The 19,173-nt window shown below is 38.4% G+C and overlaps 1 protein-coding gene across 2 annotated transcripts in view; it reads right to left on the bottom strand.

The window, feature by feature from the left end:
• Nucleotides 1-19,173, bottom strand: part of Tie (Tie-like receptor tyrosine kinase) — a 242,164-nt gene that overhangs the window by 166,680 nt on the left and 56,311 nt on the right. For both annotated transcript variants that reach the window (XM_065226511.1, XM_065226509.1), the window contains exon 3: nt 4,546-5,315. In XM_065226511.1, the coding sequence (XP_065082583.1) occupies nt 4,546-4,879 (334 nt within the window). In that variant the 5' untranslated portion in view covers nt 4,880-5,315. The remainder of the gene's footprint in view (nt 1-4,545; nt 5,316-19,173) is intronic.

The raw sequence follows: 19,173 nt of genomic DNA, 5'->3' as shown, positions 1-19,173 counted from the left end.
GTTTTAAGAGCGAAAGGCAGAGATATAGGGTTAACTACGCCATTTTCGGCCTAACAACACTTAGTCTTGCTTAATCTGGTGGCTTCCAAATTTATTTACCTTTCCGTACGTACCGTAAGATTTGATAAAGAGAAACCAATCGTTGAGATATTGTCAAAAGTCTAACACTGCTTCTCGACGCCAAACTCGGCCTACGGATTCTAAACTTGGCCTAACGCATTGAAACGCAATTGAAACGCCATAGAATTCACTTCGGCCTATCGGATGAAGATAAAAATTAATTCGGTTGGAGCGCTTCTTTTGTTTTTGCGAATAATGAGTGCAAACCTTCATATCACGCGTATCCCATTTTGACGTTAATAACAACTCTACTCTCAACGACATGACTTCCAAGCGTTTGCTACAACTATATACACGATATTTTTGCTATACAATTGATTTACCATTGAAATTCATTGATTTACCATATGAAATTGTTGTTTTTCGAAAGGGTCGGACATAAAAGATAAATGATTGCCAGTGGGTTCAATCCGTCGGAATCCGTTAACGTCGCGTACGACCTCACCCGTAATATCGATTGGACAACGTTCAAGACCGCGATAGAGGAAGCCGTGTCGTATGTAGAAGGGCTTCCACCGTTGGAGGAATATAACTTCCTCTCCAATCTGATCTTGGACAGCGCGCTTCGAGCTCAAACTCGGCCGGTTCCTGGAACGTCGTTCCGTAGGAAACCTCCTTCCCCTTGGTAGGACCAACTGGTTTATCGTAAAAAGTCCGACGCGTTTAAGCTTTTCCGGAAACGTGGAACACCCGTGAATTTCGAAGCGTACTCTTCTCTTGAACGCGAACTCAAGAGCCTCATCAAAGCCAAGAAACGCGGATACTGGCGGCAATTCGTGGACGGATTATCGCGCAAAACGTCGATGAATACGCTTTGGAACGCGGCGCGAAGGATGCGTAACCGGTCTTCGAACAACGAGAGCGAGGAGTACTCAGATCGTTGGATTCTCAAGTTCGCGCGAAAAGTATTTCCTGATTCCGTGCCGGCACAGATGATTCCTCGCGAAACGACGAATTCGGTAGACGAGATCAGCCAGCCTTTTTCAATGCTGGAGCTCTCATTCGCGCTCCTTTCATGTGGCAATTCGGCTCCGGGGGCTGATAGAATCAAGTTCAATTTTTTGAAGAACCTCCCAGACGTCGCTAAGAGGCGCATGTTGAACTTGTTTTTTCAGCTCCTAGAGCTCAATATTGTTCCGGATGATTGGAGGCAAGTGAGAGTTACAGCCATTAAAAAGCCTGGAAAACCCGCGTCGGATCATAACTCGTATCGTCCCATCGCGATGTTATCGTGCATTCGAAAATTGTTGGAGATCCTTTTTCGCTTGGACAAATGGGTTGAGACGAACCACCTACTCTCAGAAACTCAATTTGGATTCCGTAGGGGCAAGGGAACGAATGACTGTCTCGCGTTGCTTTCCACAGAAATTCAGTTGGCTTTTGCTAAAAAAGAGCAAATGGCTTCTGCATTCTTGGATATCAAGGGGGCTTTTGATTCAGTATCGGTTGAAGTCCTTTCAGACAAACTCCACGCTTGTGGCCTTTCTCCATTAATAAATAACTTTTTGTACAATTTGCTGTCAGAGAAACATATGAGCTTTTCTCATGGAAACTCTACAACTTCTCGATTTAGTTACATGGGTCTCCCCCAGGGCTCATGTTTAAGCCCCCTTTTGTATAATTTCTACGTCAGACAAATTGACAATTGTCTAAGTGACAACTGCACGTTGAGACAACTTGCAGATGACGGCGTAGTGTCTATGACAGGGCCCAAAGGGGTCGACCTGCAAGGACCCTTACAGGATACCTTAGACAATTTGTCTACTTGGGCTATTCAGCTAGGTATCGAATTCTCCACGGAGAAAACTGAGTTGGTCGTTTTTTCTAGGAAGCATAGCCCACAACCAAAGCTTCAACTTTTGGGTAAACCGATCACTCATTCTATGTCCTTCAAATATCTTGGGGTCTGGTTCGATTCAAAATGCACCTGGAGATCCCACATTGAGTATCTGAGACGAAAATGTCAACAAAGGATCAATTTTCTCCGAACAATTACCGGAACGTGGTGGGGAGTTCATCCGCAAGATCTTCTAACGTTGTACCGGACAACGATTGTATCGGTTTTAGAGTACGGTAGTTTTTGTTTCCAGTCGGCGGCTAAAACTCACATCATCAAACTGGAACGTATCCAGTATCGTTGTCTTCGTATCGCGTTGCATGCACTCGACTCATACGATGAGTCTAGAAGTGTTGGCGGGCATGTTGCAACTCAGGCTCCTCACCCGTTGCGAAGTTATGAACCCACTGGTAATCGAAAACTTTGAAAAGCTTCTTGAGCTGAACCCTCAAACTCGTTTTATGTCATTGTACTACGTGTACATAACACTGGATGTCAGCCCTTCACAGCATAATCCTCATCGTGTATGCTTCTCCGACTTCGGCAATTCAGTTAGTTTTGATTTATCTATGACGCGGGAGATTCGTGAGATTCCAGAACATCATCGTTCCATGATTGTTCCGTCAATTTATGCTGCAAAGTTTGGCCAAGTTGATTCCGCAAGATCGTTCTTCACAGATGGATCATTAATAGAGGCGTCTGCTGGTTTTGGTATTTTATAACGAATTTCATAGCGCCTCTCGAATGCTTCAAGCTCCCTGTTCCGTATATATAGCTGAGCTGGCGGCTATATACTATACGCTAGAAACGATCGCCTCACTTGCACCAGATCATTATTTTATTTTTACGGATAGTCTCAGTTCTGTCGAGGCTATTCGCTCTATGAGGCCGGTAAAGCACTCCTCGTATTTTCTCATGAAAATACGAGAGCTTTTAAGTGCTTTATCTTTAAGATCTTTTGTCATCACCTTTGCATGGGTCCCATCTCATTGCTCGATTCCGGGCAATGAGATGGCTGACTCACTTGCTAAGGTGGGCGCTATGGAAGGCGATATTTACGATCGACAAATCGCCTACGATGAATTTTTCTTCATTTATCGTCAACAGTCACTCGTCAGCTGGCAGAATAAGTGGAGTGAAGGAAGTTTGGGACGATGGCTATATTTGATCATCCCTAAGGTGTCGAAGAGTCCTTGGTTCAAGGGGTTGGATGTGGGTCGAGACTTCATTCGTATGATGTATCGCCTCATGTCCAATCACTACTCGTTAAACGCTCACTTGTTTCGTGTTGGGCTGGGAGACAGCAATCTCTGTGAATGTGGACAAGGTTACCAGGACGCAGATCACATTATTTGGTCTTGTGCTGAGCATCGCGGAGTCAGATCTGAACTGTACGATTCCCTTCGGGCTCGAGGTAGACAACCTAATTTTCCAATTCGATATATTTTGGGTAGACGCGATCTAGAGTTTATGAAACTTATATATGTTTTTTTTTAAAGAATATTAACCTTATATTGTAAGTTTGACTAACCTTGTGTTTAGTTTTTGTTTTGTTCGTGTGGTTTTTTTTTAATGTTTATTTCTGTAATAATTGTATAATTACACTGTAGATACCAAATTGAATAGGAATAAGTTCATGTTTTAGGAATAATGAAATATTTGTATAATATATTGTCCTTTAAATCTAGATTTAAGACATCAATTATGTTTAACGCAAATGATAACTTGGCTCTGTAAAGTTTATTCGATTGAGCCTGTACAAATAAATCAATAAATAAAAAATAAAAAAATTAAAGATAAATAATATTTGTATCGATGTTATAGAGGTTTCCAGCTATTTGGCAGTTTCCTATTATATTTGCAGAAATAAAACAATAATTATGAATACTTTTAACAAAACTAAGTGCTGCGTAAGAAATCCCAACTGCACAATTCAATTTTATTTTATTTTTGAAAACACTGTTGATAATTTATAACATGTTCCAGAAAGTATGAAAAATTCATATGGAATCAGTACAAAATCCAATACTCATATGTAATTTGAGTGACAGCCTGTAAGTCTCATAATGTTGAAAGTTCCCAAGTTCACCGGCATTTTCATTGCAAACCCAATTTCATCATCTAATCGATGATGGATGATTGATGATTTCAATATCAAGATCACGAGCGAGCACGGGCCGGCAATCGTCGACAAATAAAAAAAAAGCGGTCGTGTGTCCTCAGCATAAGCATCCTCCAGTAAAGCCGCAGTGGCGGCGGAGAACCTACAACATGTTGACCCAATTTGTGACAAGACAAAAGCATCAACGAAGACTTCTTGGTCGTCCGCATCGGCTTGATTTGAATATCCAATCCACTACAAGAGTGCATTCTTACGGTCGAGTAGTCATCACGCGTCCGTCTCAGATCTAGACCGATCGTCCGATCGACCAGCAACCGTTTATGGCCGCGAGTTACGAAACCACCCTCAACTTCTTCAAGACTACGCGCGGGGTCCAACTTTACACAATTGCGAGCGCGAATCTTAATTAGTGCTCTTAATTCCATCATCACACTGCTGACTGGCTGGCAGCAACAGCTTTACTCACCATTTAGATTGTCGGTGGCATCTGGCGAAGATCGGCCATCCAGCTGCGATGCAATCGACGCCGTCGGAGTCGTACTACCGCTGCTCCCTTTCACCAATGGCGGCGATAGCGTCGATGTCGTCACCGTGGACGATCCACCACGGCTAGCAGCAACATATTGCACTTCAGTTTGACGCGACGACGGCGGGGTTCTTCGTTCGCTTCCGCCAAGCACTAGAGAATCTTCATCGCCACCGGTAGTGGCATTTCCGCCGTTCAATCGTACCGGATCGGCAAGTTTGCAAGCGGTGAGCACCATCAGCAGGATGATGATCACCCGACTGCAACCCATCATCTTCCTTTACTGTGCTCGTGGGCCTCGGCACCAATCACTCAAACAAACAATTGCACAACTAGATCACACTACTGCTGCGGTTTCACCATTCACACTCTGTACTAAGCAATTGGCGGACGTTTTCTTCCTCTGCTTCTTCTTTATGATTTAAGAAAATCACTCACGAAATACAACGGTCGCCGCGTTTGTCTACATTTTGATCACACTATTAAGTCGCTAATAAACGGGTCAAAATACGCGCACTTCAGAAGATCGGACTAGGTAATCGGACTAGGTAATCGGACCTGGTCATTACCCGGTCGATCCAATGGTCTCTGTTGGAACGTTCGATTGTCGTCTTAGCCGCAGTAGGTCCGCCAAATCTCGCGCACTCAGTAGGTTCATTGTCGTCGTCGATGAATCGTCGGTCGAATGGCTGATAGGAAAACTTCACCACCTGGAATGAGGGAAAAACAAACAAATCATGAATATTCAATTGGCTTACAGGCGAAAATTGAGAGAAATTCAATTAATTGAACTTCGGAAAGTTTCGACATAGCTTGGTATCACACCATCATTCCCAAGCTTCGTCATCGCCATCAAACCGCGCAGCTGATTGCGGAGCGTTTACGATTTCGATGTGGTCAGCGGTCGTTGTTTGTGTTGTGATTTGCTTTTTCGGACATTTATTATGTAACCCGCCTTAAACGGCCCCAGTCAATGGATGGTTGGTGTGTGCGCAACAATGCTCATCACTTGCCGCGGTTCGAACCGCTATTCCTATAGTATAGCTCGTTTCGAGAGCTTCGTATTAGGAAAGACAAACTGTTGTGTTGCTGTCGTTGGTTAAAATGGGGTACATTTTCGAGACAATCAATGGTGTACAATAATACGCGAGACGATTAGCACAGCTTACGTACCTAACCTGTAGAAACCTGCGCGCAATGCGATGTGGAGACAAAAACGGTTTTGAGAGTGAGTCTTATTTGTTGTCTATATCGTTTTTTTTTTGTCCGAGGCTTTGCGTAATCAAATTAGTTGCGGAGGTTTCATTGTTCCAATACCGATTAGAAGGAAGAGGAGTATTGATTGATTGCCGCATTCAAAATGAATGCGATGAACACCGATGAAGAAGGTATTTCAGTCGAAACCTGTACGGTTGATTGGATATCGAAAGCTCTCACTTAAAAGCATGAATCCGGTGGTGGAATAAGCTTAAATGAACGGTTTTGACAAATATGCTTCAATAATTAGCTACTCAGTTCTAAATATATTATCAAGATGTTATTTGCGCAAATAATCACGAAAATAAGAGTATTAATCCCCTGACAAACAATGTTTTGAAAAATAAACATAAATTTTTAAATTAAGATAGATCAATTACTGGAGAACGTAGATCAAAATATGACACCTGTGTTAATTTAAATTGAATATGACTTATTTTTTAAGAATCTTTTTTTCAACCCATTAGGCCTGTACTCTTTCAGTAGTACAATTAAAAATCGACTGTGTAGCATTCTACTAACTTTTTTGATTAGCTTTCAGGGGAAAAGTGCAAGGAGAAACCAATCACTTTTAACTTGCTAACACGGCTTGTCTTCTTCGACAGAAATTGAAAATCCAAAAATTGAACTAGAATTTGTCCCATGACTAATTTAACCAAAAGCTAAGGGAACTTTTCCTTTCGAAACGAAATTATTGATCCCACTCTTCTATCTATTGGATTCGCTTACGCTTGATTACGCTCCATTTAGATTACCGCAAAATTTCAAACATTTCAAGATTTTGTGACCAAGTGAATTTATGTGAACCATCTAAGAATAACAGTCTAAGAAAATAATAAGACTAGGTAATAATGTATTTTATCATACCAAATGATGAAAAATTTAACCTTTCATCATCACAAGCTATTTGTGTTAAGTAAGTAGAGGTAAGGCGGTAAACACGAACCTCTTAAGCTATAATGGTTCAACCGGGAAATTGTGTACAGAATTGTATAACTTTAATGAATCAGTGTACTACTTTGAAATATGGTTTACATAATCTAAGCAGTATTTTGAATTAAATGTAGATGAAAATACGACATTTTTAATGCAGATCGAGTAAGATGGCCACCAAGAAGACACTTGAATAAAGATATGTTAAATATTGATTTAAAGAAATATACAGTATGTTATTTGAATTTATTGATTGCAATTGAGAGTTTTGAGAACATACATTAAAATTAATTCTTCTTAAGTGGCACAGTTTCTGGTCCCTATTTTTTTTGTAAGAGGCTGTAAATCAGTAAACTAAATATTCACTTTTTTCATTTTCATTTTGCAACGTTTGGTGGGGCAATGGGAGCGCAAGTCAATCCAAAGCCGAGGATAAAGGAAGGGTAATGGCTGAATAGTCTATGGGGACCACTTGAACGCCATGGGAAAAGGAAGGGATTGAAGAGGTCGGTTATTGGGGGGTTTTGAGGAAATGACGCATAGTACTAGATTTGTGTTGCAAAATGTAAAGAAACCGAAAATCTATCTCCCACTGATTCATCCTTTCACATATATACCAAATTGATATTTTAAAGCAACCATCAAAATAAACAGACAATATATGAAAAGGCTAGTTGCCTCCCTAAGCGGACCCCCCGCATCCTAACTCTTTTGTTAATCTACTTAATGTTATAAGGCTGTCTAAATTTTCTTATTTAAGTTCGTTTGATGATTATGTTATCTCATTAGTCTAATTTAATAAATAATTGAATTCTCTAATTTACCTAATCAATCATAACTCATGCTTTATCTAGTACCTAAACTACTATGTTATCTAAAATTCAACGTGTTTCAAGTAATTTTGACTTTCATCTATATTTATTATATCTTAGATCGACCCAGGTGACACCTTCAAGTGACTTAAATGCTTCACTTTGAAGTTAGCTTCCTAGCTGATTTTTAAATTATATAAGGTATACGCTCCAACTACACTCACACGTTTCCAGTATGTCGTCCCACAAAATTACGTATTGATATGTCACAATAGAAGCACGCCACAGTGGAAATCCCGAGCCATAGTTCAAACACTTATCCCAAACCAAAATAGAGCATATATAAGATTAGTTACAATACCATGGTGGTGTTTAATATTGTTCCCTGAGTAATGCTTCAATGAAAACAACAATGAAAGCTTGTCACGCAAATAGAAGGAGCACCGTTGGGCACTTTCTGAAATATTTCAATTGTATAATTCCCTTGCAAACCCAAATAAATCTATCTGCGTAAAAATAAATAAAATAAGAGTGATTTGCGACAAAACCCGCCAGTATCACACCCAACGTCAGTGCCTATACGTAAGCGTACTACAACGCGGCTTTCAAATAAAGGAGTAACAAGTGTGATACTATCACTTCAGGCTAGAACTTTGGTTCTCTTATGCAATGGTTCATCAGAGAGGGGAAGCTCAGTAATCCTCATGACGCAAGAGCCAACGATGCTGGACCTAAACCAACCGTCTCCAAGGCTTCCAGTGCACGCGCTACCGTATGCGAGACGCAATACGAATAGTCTCATAGTCATAGCAGTCTCATGCGCAAGAGATTTGTAGCACTCTGTTTCTCTCTCTTCAGTTTTGTCGCATCTCACATTCTCATAATGTCAGTGTGTCGCACTGTTTTGTAAGCACAGCACATTTCCGGATGTATGCGTTTCATGAGAACGAGTATCATGCGACGTCGCGTGAGCCGAAGCTCATGCACTTTTCGCAATGAGACGTCGCTAAGCGACGTTTCAATGCGACATCGAAATAACAAACTCAACTGGAAGACCAACTCGTGTTCTTGATGTGGGAAAAGTGTTGTTTTGTTTTGAAAACGATGGAACGCGACCTAGCTACTACACTCTTATCGAACATGGAGAAGAGGTGTCGGATGGTTATGACCAACAAAGTTTTCCTAGCGGCAATTTTCGTTGATTAAAGTATTAACTTGAAAAATAGCCCATTCATAACCAACGAAGGAAGAGATGTGGCTTTGGTAAGCGAAATGTACAATCAAGTTGTGGTTTATTTGCTCGTTAATACATATGCTTTTTTTTAATTTCACCGAGGGACCACGGTACTAACACTAGGACTATTTAGAAATCTGTCGTCGCAAATTGATTGTTTCAATTCAGCATCATGGTGGCTGATATGAACTATCCTGTGAGCAATAACACATCTAAAGAATTCAGTTGCTGCCGTAGTAAGTTTGTTGATTGACAGGTATTCAATACAATTCCTGAAGCAAGAAGCTTAGCAACAATCCGTAATACAGATATGACACAACTTTTTCCTAAATTTATTACATTAACCTTAATCCACATTTCGTACCTACGTACACTGAGGTACTTAGTTGATCGGACAAAGGTCGTTTTCATACAAAATAGCCAAGTTTTACATGTTGTAAATGTGTTCTGTTATGATCAATTGAGCTGAAATTTTGACGCATAACTACAAATATTTTGAGTTTCACGTGTAAGAAATACCAAATTTTTTGAAGCACCTGCTCGAAGGTGACAATGAAATTAAAATTTGTGCATAGCTGATCGGACAAAGGTCAATGGAAAAGCAAGTTTTGAGTCAAAATTTCAACTCAATTGATCATAACAGAACAAATTTACAACATGTTAAACATGGTTAATTTTTAAGTGTAGACTTGTGTGTATGTAATAAGAAGTCACCACCAACGTTTAGGCAGCAAAGTACACTTCTGCGTTGAAAATAATACCTTAAAATAGTGTTCACTCAAGCAAGACAAAATACAAATATTGATCTTCAGAGGTCTATCATTACTAGCGTGTTGATATGATCGGTCAAGTCAGACAGAACTGTGAAATTTTTTTTTTTGATTTCGAGAAAAACGAATTTAAAGTTGGCTGTTCAATATTGTGTCTTATGTAATGGGACAATTGCTACTCTAATTTTTCAAATCTGGCTGAAAAAGTGAAATATAGCTGAGGGAATTCTTGATCTTATGATATCATTAACTCATTTTTTTTTTTTGTTTTTATTTTGCTTCTTAGTCGCTTCTGACTTAAAGCCGACTATATGATCTTGTATAGTAAAATGTAGTGCTATTTTACATGCAAAATCGTCCATTTATATTTTTACTGGTCTGAGTAAAAGTATTCTGAGGGATTCTGAGTCTAATTTGGGGCAAATGCGCAATAACTTGTTTATTTTTCCATCAAATGGGCTGAAAGCTTCAGACGCTTACAAAAAATTTATTTTAGAAGATTTCCGCATAAGGACTTGTTGAAGGACACATAGTTCCACAGCTATTCCGTTATTATTTGGGGTGCTAACATGCTAACGGTATCCCAACCAGGGATGGGAAATCATTTTCATTCATTTCGTGCATTCATTTACATTCATTTGCCTCTATTTTTTTTTTCATTAACAGAATTCCGTAAAATAGTGTTTGAAGGCTTTTGAAGGTTTTAATATTAGCTACATCTTTTGTAAATGACTCAAATCGGTTTCTCTTATGCATGATGAATCAGAGCGATAAGAACCCACCATTGTTTTTCAGTGAATGTAAATTGCATTCACTGAAAAACAATAACATGTTCTGCCAGCTCTAGTTCGTCATGCATAAGAGATTCAGATTTTAATTATTTACAAAAGTTGTAGTAGCTTTTGATATTAACAAAAGCTTCATACATCATTTTACGGTATTCTGCTGATGGAAAAAGTTACAGACAAATGAATGTAAATGAATGCACGAAATGAATGTAAATGATTTTCCATCCCTGATCCCAACTACCGTAAGGTTGCCATCCACCGCTCACGTAGTCTTCCTTTACCTTCCTTTAGCATCATTTCGACAAGCAATTGCGTCTTCCTAGGATCATGAGTGGTGATCTTACGGTGATTCCAGTATAACTCTGGAACCATATGTTGAGTCTGCTTGAATCTATACTAGAAGATATTTCTAGAACCATTTAAAAACTTCACCCCATTTGAAAAGGGCACACAAGTCTTCTGTGAACAAACCCTTCCAGTCCCTTCTCTCGTCACCCGACAACATCACATATGATGGGACCGCGAGAGTCAAGGCATGCGAAACAGCGCACGGCGATGGCGCCCTGAGAGAGCGCATAGAGATGTTGCAATGAAACAGTCGCATGTGATTGAATACATGCGTCGCATTGAGAGAGCAATGCGATGAGACAAAAAAATAGAAACGCTTGAATTTGTTGAGAGCGTGTAGCTTGTCGCGCGCATTGTTCTGGTCTCTGTTTTGTACAATTAATGTAGCACACCATGGATTTGAGAGTCATGCGACGCTCTGTCTAACAGCTCGCTGTCGCATTTGTGTACGCGTGAGATTTCCGGAAGCCTGTCTCCAACGCTCCACTATGAAGCATAAGATTAGGCCCGCCCACCAACGTCCAGGTTAAAAACTAGCCAAGGGGAGGTTACTAAATATTCAACTTATTAAGCTTATGGTAATGTCATTCAATAAAATTAGTAGCGAGTGTGGCATTTATAAAGAGACTAGTTAAAGAAAAATTACGAATCTATTGCACAAAACAACCAACAAAAAGTTTCTAGGATCACCACAGAACGAGAGAATTGAAAAAATGTATCCGTGCAAAAAAAAACGGGTGTATTTTATTTCACTTAAATGTTCAAGCTAGCTAAAAAATGTTATTCATCAGATGTACTTAAGTAGCTATCATGTAATTATGGTCAGAAGCATTCAAAACAGTTGATAAAATATTCTGAAAATTTTTAAATATAAAATCAATATATTTTTTTAATTTTAGCAAATCTGGCAATCTCCATAAATTTCAATTAACCCGTTGAATTTTATCTTAATCGTTTTGAGTCGAATAAAGGCAGAAATTGAATAGCTCAACTGAATAGCGTCCAAAGATTTTCAATTGTATCTTCAAATATTTGTTAGCCACTGATATAAAAAGCCAGAACATATTTTTTAGAATTTGTTAAAGAAAACATTATTCCTTTATTTAGTCAAAACAAATCAATAATGTTTTCTTTAACAAATTCATTCAATTGACATTCAGTTTTTTTTAATCAATTTCAAGAAATCTCAGATAAGTCAAATGAATCTGAATGATAAGATCTTCCGAAACGAGTCTGGATGATCCCGAAACCGAATCGTCAAAAATATATATTGTTATGCCCAGTGCTCTTCAACTCAAGATTAGTATTTACAGAGAAGTTTTTATTTGAAATCTGAAGATTTCAAATTAATTTCAAATACAAATCTAGTGGAAACGCAAGATAGATGTCTCATATGTCACTCAAAACGACCCCAATTTAGCCCATACATAAATTTATGTATGGGCGTCTGTTCATAAACTACGTTGACAGTTTTGTTGGGATTCTTGACCCCCCTCCCCCTGCGTAGACAATTGTCCATACAAAAATTTTAAAATTTGTATGGGCCGTGGATAATTATCAACCCCTCCTAAACTGTCTACGTAGTTTATGAACAGCCCCTGGTTAGATTTTGATTGACAACCTAAAATTACAACGTTTTCCGATCAAATACATTAAAAAACAGAAGATTTGTATGAACCCTATCTTAAAATTTATGTGGTCCCTTTCTGGACTAAAACCAACAAACCCTGAGGATACAGGAGAAAATGAAAACCCAGCTTTCTCCAGTAGCATGCTCAAGTAACGTTTTTCATTAAGGTTCAGTATTCAGTTGAGGGTACAACCAGTAAGTAACGAGTTCAAATCTCATCCAAGAGTGTTATAGTGACTATAATAAATTAAATTAAAAATATATAATAAGAAATTGTTTAAATAAGTAATCTTTAACATTTCCACCATAAAGTCTCAAGCATTATCAGGCAAAAGGCGAATCTAGTACACTTCGAGAGCAAATCCAGCAGAATTGCATATAAATCCTGATTAGAATAACCTGTGTGCAAAGGCAGGAACGATCAAAGACCCCAAATGACAAGGAATGAAGTATTTTCATCGGAAAATTTTTCTTGAACGTACAGCTTTCAAATGAATAAACAAAATCCAGGTAACATTCTCATTTAGAAACGGAATTATATGACAAAATCAAAAATGTTGAGCAAAATAACTCCAAACTAACAATTCAATGAAGAAAACAAAAAAAAATATTTGTAATATTGGTGAAATGGCTCTAATGTTGGTCTATGAATCTAAGATTGGGCCCATTGCTAAAAATCTGATATTTATCAATTTTATATAGATGAACGCGTCAGTGGTCATTATTGAAAATTTAGTCGATTGCTGAATTTATGTATGGGCCAAAATTAGGGGCATTTAGGCTGACATTACATCCATTTCCCCTTTGTGTAGAGATGACGTACACAGCTCTAATATGTCTTTGTAATTTATTTTGAATGCATTTGAAAAACAATGATCAATCTGTGCGACCATAAATCATTTAAACGTGCTAGTGAATCCGATTGAAAGAACAGGCTCTAATACAACTTATGCAGTTTTATTATTACTGCCAAGCCTACGCACATTCATGTATGCATATCTGATTTACCATTTCGAAAAGAGCCAACTGAAGCAGTAAATTTGCATCTGACATTCCCGCTACAGATTCGATACAATCAATCACCCCGTAATTAATGGACTGTTTTACAAGAACCGTCGAAATATCCCCCTATTCTCGTCGTAGTCGTAGTCAATCACAATCACAATCGTTTGCTAGTTCTACTTTAAACAATCCAAGACATTTCGTCACGACAGCGACAACGACGATCTGTAGTCTCGGACGACACGGTCAATAAATCTTCACCCTGCACCATTATTTGTTTCGCGATTGACCATGAGAAATGACCGCTGTGCTGTATAGCAACTAACGTCCATCCCGCAATGGGTCGTTCTCCATCAATTCCAAGAGCTCGGATTCAGTGCAACAGCTATTGTTCACTCTCGACACCATAGTCAACAAGTAGGGTTAGAGAGTTAGATATATTGCAGCTCTGTGCGACTTGAATGGAAGGATTTGCAAAGAAAAACAGAAACAATTTTGCGAATGCCTAATTCGACAGAGCATCGCGTATCCGCTAGTTTGCCACAGGCCTCCAAGACACCGTCAATGAATGAGAACAAACAAGACCATGATCGATATGGTAACTGAACACTCCAAAATGCAACTGTGCAGCTATAGGTCCTTGAACTCCTGTTGGCAGCCGTCTCGACGGCGGGTGAAATTGGTAGCTAGTTTCATGCGATTCAGTAGAGGAAAAAAACTTCCACTGACTGATTCGGCCAATCATTCAGCAGTTTAACCGTAAGAAATGAACCAAATAGAAGAAAACGAACCGATTTTGGCTTTATTAGCGCTACCGAATGGAAGTGTGCTTTGTTACTGGAAAAGGTATGTATATTGGGTATTTTTTCTCTCTTTCGGATTTGCCATAACCGACCAAAATGGCATACTGCCGGGTGGCTGGTGCGGTATTTTGCAAGTTTCTAAATCGATATTCCCCTGATGGTGCTCCGACGGTGGCGGCTACCGGGGGCCTTTCAGTGTCTTTAAAGTGCGAGAAGAAAATGGAATCGAAAATTGAACTTGAATCCGGAGGTTGCGGTTGAGATTGAGATCGGTGAAGTTTCCAATCTGTCTGACAATTGAATCTTTCGAGTCATCAACACCACGCTACAACAATCAGCAGAAGAGAGCACGGCATGGGGCAGCAGAGCAATTTTCAGAGGTGTAATTACCCTGCAGAGGTGCCCAAATTTGGCGATATGAATTGCATTTCGCAGGGTTGAGACTCGAACTAATTGAGAGCCAAGGTTTGCCGAAGTGTAAATACAAATTGCGTATCCTATGTAGCGGTGACATCAAAGTGAATGCTTTTCTAGCAACTATCAGTTCGACAGTATGCTTGCCACTCACTATTTTTTTGGAACATACTGGTGCATTCGCATTGTGCTAATCCATATTTAAAGTTCATACTAGAAGCACTTTGGTTCACTATGAAAGCGTTTTGAACTACAAAGACGCTGATAGACCTGGCAGTGTGGTTGATGACCATCTGTTTCACAGTTGTCGTACTCAAAGCTTCACTGGTATGCAATTTTAATACTCATGCTAGAATTCCTCTGACATATTTTTTGTTTATTTTTTTTTTTTTATTTAACCATGAACTCTCTGTGGCAAAAATTCATAACATTTTGAGACGCTTTGGCCCATTTTGTCCGATAGTAAAAAAATCCCCTTGACACAAATTTAATATTCACCCAGCTGTATCGATATGAGTACCGTAAAACGGGGTGAAGATGATCATCGAGGTGAAGTTGATCACTACACCGTACAATGTTCGTTTCTCAACTATCCCTTTTCCTGGTATTTTTGAGAGGCAATTTGAACAGAATTTCATTGAGTATTTTTAAATAGTTCGTTTTTGTATCCCCATAGGATTGCAATGATCGGGGATCATGTTTGAACACTTTCAAGCGACTATGCCGGACGGATTAGTGTATGATGACCGAATAAACACCGGACTAGCGAAATCAGCTCACATAATCTTATTAAGTTTTTTTGAGAATCAGTGTCAGTCAGTGTCTTTATATTTACGATTGGCAGTGTCATTATTATTATAAGTATTTTCTCAATGTATACATTCTTGTCAATGTCATTATTGCTTTAAGTATATGTGGAAGTGTTATTCACTGTGTGTGTAAGTGTGTTTTCACCAATGATTACATTTCTTCCTCATCTCCTATTTTTAAATGCGTTTAAGAATAATTAACTTTTGAAAAACCGTAGGTAAATTTCATATCATACCATATCTAACCTACTATACACATTCTTTCCCTATGTTGGGGACATAATACCACCGTGACCATTATTTTGATCTATTGTGGTGTATCCTCTTTTCATGTATACCATAACGTAGTGGTAAGCCACTATTGTTTGAGTAACTACCACTACTGTTGCAAGCAATTATCCCAACCAGGTAATACATTCCTTATGAAATTTATTGCCTGATTGGGAGCAGCAGCCCAGATTTTTTAAGATCTCATCACACCCTTATCAAGATATCTGCTTCGTTTATGAAATAGTGCAACACAGTCACACACACACAGCAAATGTTCAGAGCTTTCACTCTTTAAGTTACAAAAGCGACATTTATCGTCATGAAGTTTACCAACACTGTCTTGTTATCAAACCAGCGTATGTATTCAAATCTTTTTTAGAAAGATTAAGTAATTTTTGTGTAATTAAGGTACTGGTCCAGTTGTACTGTACCTTTGTTTTTTCCCAGTTTTTTAGCTCCATTTTTAAATCACAAAAAGAAAGTCCAAAAAATGGTTCAGGACCAATGACTTTCGTGGATGACCCCATTTTTGCCAATTGATCAGCTTTTTCGTTCCCTTCGATTCCACAATGACCAGGAACCCAATAAAGGTTAACCGTATTTCGACAGGACAGTTGCTGTAATAGTTTAGTACATTCCCACACCAGTTTTGAGGTGTAAGTTTTTGATTTCAAAACCGCTCGACTATCTGAACAAATGCCAATATTCGTATTTTTATAGCAAATCATTGCACATTGTAAGATGGCATATATTTCAGCTTGAAATACTGTCGGCCATTTTCCCATGGACACCGAGAAGTTAACCCCAGGGCCGGTAATACCAGCCCCGACCATATTATCTTGTTTCGATGCATCTGTATAGAAAATTACTGCTCCAGGACTTATATTCAGTGCATCCTAGTCAACGCGAATCACATAAGGAACTTGGAAATTATGGTTGAAATAATGTCGCTTTAGCATACAATCTTCGTTCATCAATATTAATGGACTTATCTGAAACTCTTTTAGAATGCTCAAATGTCCCATAAGATCTCCATCGAAGAAATTCATGGACCGTTTGAGCCTTAGAGCACTTATGTCAAAAAAGTGCACTTAGAGTTTATTCTTTAAACAATTAAACGATTTTGACGTAGGAATGAGAATAAGAAAAACATACAGTTATCTAAAAAACTTCAAAAAACAGTTGTTCAGACATCAAACATTAGTACACGAGTATGGGATAATATTTTGAAGGATTGTCAAGGGCCAGAAATAGATTTTTGTAATGAACACGATTACGTTCCGTTACCAAACCCTCCTACCTTAGATGAAATTAGATTTATAATCAATACTTCTAGTAATGGAAAAACGCCAGGACCAGACCGAGTTTATTTAGAATATCTTAAAAATGCAGATCAGAGCAATTCCCATTCCAAAAAAGGCAGGAGCTTCAGAAGCCGATCATTTTCGTAGAATATATCTTTGTAATGTGGCTTATAAAGTATATGCTAAATGGATAGGTAACCTGCTTCGAAAATTCACAGGAGATCCAGGGTTCCATCAAGCAGCATTTACAAGAAGTAGATCAACAGATGATCATATATTCATTGCTAGGCGAGTCATGGAAGAATATTGGAATGCAGGAAACAATCTAATTGTTTTAGCGTTGGATATCAGTAAGGCATTTGATACAGTAAAGGTGAATAGTTTAAGAGAAGTTTTACTTAATTTAAATGTTCCATCTAGATTAGTTGACAGGGTGTTATTATGTGTTAAGAATGAACTCACTAGAGTTTTATGGCAAAACCAATTTTCTAAAGAGTTCAAAAGAGGTAAGAGAATTAAACAAGGATGTCCCCTGTCACCTCAACTTTTGAATTATTTAATACAAGATGTTCTTAAAAACGTTGCAAGAGATATTCCTGAATTAGAATTGATAGATGTAGATTGCTTAAAATTGCCGATAATTTTAGCATTTGCCGATGACATATTAATAATACCAAGAAGTATAAATGAGTTAGAGAATATTCTTAAAGTACTAGAAGAGGAGCTTTCCAAATTAGGTCTTAAAATCAATAGGGAGAAAAGTCAAATTTTAGTCAGATACCCAAATGACAAAACAGTACAGCCAAACGAATTAATGCTTAATGGAACTGCTTTTAAAACTAGTGAATATATTAAGTATTTAGGAGTTTGTCTGACAGCAATCCTAAACAGGAAATTAACCAATAGGCATAGATCTATAAACGCTTTGAAAACTTCAAGATTAGTAGTAGATTTTTGTACAAGATTTCATCCGAGCTGGGAATTAGGAAAGCTTATATATAATACAGTTTTGACACCAGCGTTATTATACGGAACTAAGGTAGCGGTATTAACAAAGAAAATTAGGGTGGCACTAGCAAACTACGAAAAAATTATTCTAAGGAACATTTTTAATAGCTGTAAAAAACCAAGTAATATGAAATTTAATGCAAGAAGAATTTTAGCAGGAAAAGCAATAAATAGACGAGTTAGGGTAGGCAGAATAAGTTATTTTGGACAAATCAGAAGAAGAGAGATGAATCATCCACTGCAATTAGCGTATAGATTCAAATTCAACAAGAAAAAATAGGGTAAACCAAGCCTTACTTGGAGGAAATCATTAAATCAGGACTTTGATAGATATGAAGAACTTAATATAGAAGAATGGGAAGAACTAGCTAAGGACAAAGAAAAATGAAAAAAGAAAGTGGATGAAATTTATAATAATGAGGATAGCGTAATTTCAGATGGTGTATCGACAGAGGAAGAAGATCGAGGAAAAGGAAATTATAAACACTGGAAGAAAAAAGGATAAGACAGAGAATGTGTAACAAGGACTATGGCAAAAAAAAAAAAAAAAAAAAAAAAAAAAAAAAAAAAAAAAACTAATCCTGGTTGTATCTCTTTTTCATTTGCATGCATTCCGGGTGACGAGCGAACATGATGAAGAAGATGGCTTTATCACAGAGCCCCGTCACGGAACGAGTGGATTGTTGAACGACATGGTCTACGATTCAAAATTGGTTTCTGTAATGATAAGTATCACGATTTCCATCGAAATGTAAGTATTATTGACAATAATCATTACAATCTACTCCTATATACATTGAAATACATAAATGAAAGGGAAGGACGGTCCAACAGGGCACCCGATTGAAGTGATTTGGACGGGGAGAGTGGGAATGCCAACTTCCTGTTGATAATATTTCGTGGATAAAGGGTGGGCTCTTCTCCCCACTCATTGGGGCATCTTCCTGTTTGGGGGCTTGTCTTTTTGACCAATTAGCTGATCAAGTTGCTGGAAGGAGATTCTCTTGTTCCGTAGATGCGTATAGGCGACTTTGCCTATTGATCTACCCAATCCGTTTTTGGCCCGTCATACAGCGACATGTTGAGGACAATCAGAGGTTATTAAGCTTGATCAAGACAAACAGAGAAGAGAGCCCACTGCTGTTGGACTTAGTTTCCGTGCTACAATCGGTGGCAAACCACTATC

This window comes from Ochlerotatus camptorhynchus, unplaced genomic scaffold, assembly GCF_037179485.1.
Source record: "Ochlerotatus camptorhynchus isolate MF236.1 unplaced genomic scaffold, CSIRO-AGI_Acam_v1.1 ptg000253l, whole genome shotgun sequence".
Taxonomy (NCBI): Eukaryota; Metazoa; Arthropoda; class Insecta; order Diptera; family Culicidae; genus Ochlerotatus; species Ochlerotatus camptorhynchus.
Note: the sequence above shows the minus strand (reverse complement) of the source record. Positions and strands in the feature narration are given on the sequence as shown.